This window comes from Diachasma alloeum, unplaced genomic scaffold, assembly GCF_001412515.2.
Source record: "Diachasma alloeum isolate Michigan unplaced genomic scaffold, Dall2.0 Dall_scaffold_78910, whole genome shotgun sequence".
Lineage (NCBI taxonomy): Eukaryota > Metazoa > Arthropoda > Insecta > Hymenoptera > Braconidae > Diachasma > Diachasma alloeum.
The window spans coordinates 177304-180207 of NW_021683645.1; the positions used below are offsets into that span (position 1 = coordinate 177304).

Sequence of the window (2904 nt, forward strand, 5' to 3'; positions counted from 1 at the left end):
GGATTGAGTTCCACCATGCAATGTTCACTGATGAGAGTCCCTAATGAGAAGTTCAGCCAGCTCGGAATCTTTAGGGACAATCGCTTGTTGTTTACTCTCTGGGTGCAAGTTAGAAAACTTCAATATCCCGCCCACTCGGAGAACACCTTCATGGTCTATGAAGGCAGTCAGTTTGGTCAACGGATGAGACCTCCCAAGTTGTTGACCACGATAGATCATGCTGGACTCCGACTGCAGATAATGAGCCTGAGTGGCCCTGACCCAATACAGCTTAGCTGCCTCGCTGCCATCAGGACTGAGTGGATCCACGAGAGTTTCACCTGGTTTCCTCCGCATCCGAGCAACAACACGTTGACAAATTGCTGTTATGCGCAGCAATTTGTAGAGAGAGGAGTACTTGGTGATGAGATCCCAGAGAGTAGAGCCCATCGAAACGGTAAATATGGATCCGGGTTTCTCTTCCAGATTTGCTGACGGATCCAGTTTGGCATTCTCTTTTGGCCACTGAGAGGAGTCTAACTGCAGCCACTTTGGACCCGTCCACCACAGTTTATGAGCACTGAGTTGAGCCACAGTGATGCCCCGAGAATCACAATCAGCAGGATTCTCCTTACCGCTGATGTATCGCCACTTCGCTCCTGGAATCAGTTCCTGTATGCTGGCTACCCTGTTATGCACATATTCCTTCCACCGGGAGGGATGAGAGCTGGTCCACGCCAGGGTAATAGCTAAGTCTGTCCACAGGAACACAGGAGCGTCATCAAGGTTGAGTTAAACACGCACATACCTTGTGAGTTTCGCCAACATGACTGCGGCGTTGAGCTCAAGTCTCGGGATGGTGAGCTGCTTGAGAGGAGCCACCTTGGTTTTAGCAGTAGCTAACGAGATACTCACGCCATCCAAGCTTGTCACCTTCACATATACCACCGCAGCCATCGCTGTTCGCGAAGCGTCTGAGAACCCGTGTATTTCCACCAGAGCATCCTTCTTCACTCCGAGCCAACGAGGAATGGAGATATTTTCGACCTGAGACAGCTCCTTACGGAATTGGGTCTACTTATCCGAGATTTGTGGTGAAAGCGCATCATTCCAGTCAAGATTCTCAACCCAGAGACGCTGTAGGAGTGCTTTTGCCTTAATCACCACAGGAGAAAGTAGACCTAGAGGGTCGAACAAGTGAGCTATTTCAGACAACATATTCCTCTTCGTCACCTTTGAGTTGGCCGGAAGGTGGATTGAGAACTTGAATTGGTCTGTGTTTGGATCCCACTTCAGACCAAGAATCTTCGTGATGGAATCCTCTGGCGGCTTGTGATCCTGAGAGATACCTTCTGGATTCAGTGATCTGAATAGAGACGGACTGTTGCTATGCAACTTTGCTAGAGGGAAACCACCAGCTAAGCAAAGATCCCTCACTTGCTTGGAGACTTCTAGAAGATCACTCTCCTCTTCAGCAGCACCACAGATGTCATCCACGTATCTTCCACTGGTCAACGGAGAGATTGCTAGAGTAAAACGATGTCCTTCGTCCGCGACCAGTTGGTTGAGAACTCGACAGGCTAAGAATGGGGCCGATTTAGTCCCGTAGGTCACGGTGGTGAACTGGTAGGTGTTAATCTGACCTTGAGAATCCCGCCACAGGATCTGTTGAAGAGGCCAGTCCTCACGATGCACCTTGATTTGACGGAACATCTTCGTGATGTCCGTCATGAAAATGTACCTGCTCCGCCTGGATGAGAGCAGCACGTCAGAGATATTCTTCTGCAGTTTGGCTCCAGTGTGTTGGATGTCATTGAGAGACACCCCTGAGCTGGTCTTACTAGAGCCATTGAAGACTACCCTCAGCTTCGTTGTTTCACTACTTTCCCTGAGAACACCATGATGAAGAAAGTAGTACATAGGAGTTGACGAATAAGCTTGCCTCTGAACAGAACACCGAGTGGAGACACGAGCCGACTGCTTCTCCTCAGGGACCCTCAACCCTCCTGAAGCCGAAGCCCCATGTGCCAAGGTCATCCCCTCAGATCGACAGCCGAACTTCAAGCTCCCGGCATTCCCCGAACCAGTTAAGGCTGGAACACGCACCATGTGTCCCACATCTTCGTACTCCTTGAGAAAAACACTATATAGCTGACCGGTCCGTTGATCCCTCTCCATCTCTGGAACTGGCTGGAGAGACACGCTTTAGCCCGACCATAAGAGTCGCCAAGCTCTGTCGGAGAACGTGCAAGAGGCAGGCGAACCACATGGTGCCCTGAGCTGTCTCGTGAATGGGTGCGCTGGAAAAACTCCTCACATTCTGCCTCTTCTTTCGTGAGATCACTATCTTCGGCTTTTGGGACCTTCTCCTGCAGCCAGAACGAAGTGAGAAGGTTGTAGAGTTCCTCGTTGCTGACTGCAATGTGATTAGAGCTGGCTACCATTGGAATCACCGCTAAAGTAGGTCCTAGTACCACCCAACCGAAGATAGTGTGCATTGCTATAGGGGAGTCTGAAGGCCCGTTGATGGTCTGTGGCTCCACAATTGATCCGAAGAAATCCGCGCCAATGAGAAGGTCAATAGGTCTTGGCTCCATGTATTCCGGATCAGCTAACTCCAGTCCCTCGAGATGGGCCCAAGCTTGAGTATTCGAGACTGCGAACGACGGCAACGATGATGTGAGATGGTCAAGAATGTAGGCCTTAATCTNCATCCCAGGCTAGAATGAACGAGTCTTGAGCTACCGGCAGAGTTGAGATCAACTGTTTTGGCCCGCCAGCAAGAGAAGTCAAGAGATAATGGAATTGCTCGACCGTAGACAGGTTATAGTTGCCGACGACCATCGAGAGGAAAAGATCTTTGAAGGGTGTCCACTCGGAGAAGTCCCCTGAGAAGGTAGGCAGCGAGATCTTCGGTAACTGCCT

The 2904-nt window shown here is 50.4% G+C and overlaps 1 protein-coding gene across 1 annotated transcript; it reads right to left on the reverse strand.

The window, feature by feature from the left end:
* Window positions 1-1053: 1053 nt before the first annotated feature.
* LOC107047941 lies at window positions 1054-2693 on the reverse strand. The gene is made up of 2 exons (XM_015270869.1): window positions 2244-2693; window positions 1054-2169 (listed from the first exon to the last, which is right to left on the reverse strand). Exons 1-2 carry the CDS (start codon window positions 2691-2693, stop codon window positions 1054-1056), a joined length of 1566 nt encoding a protein of 521 aa, XP_015126355.1.
* Window positions 2694-2904: the final 211 nt, after the last annotated feature.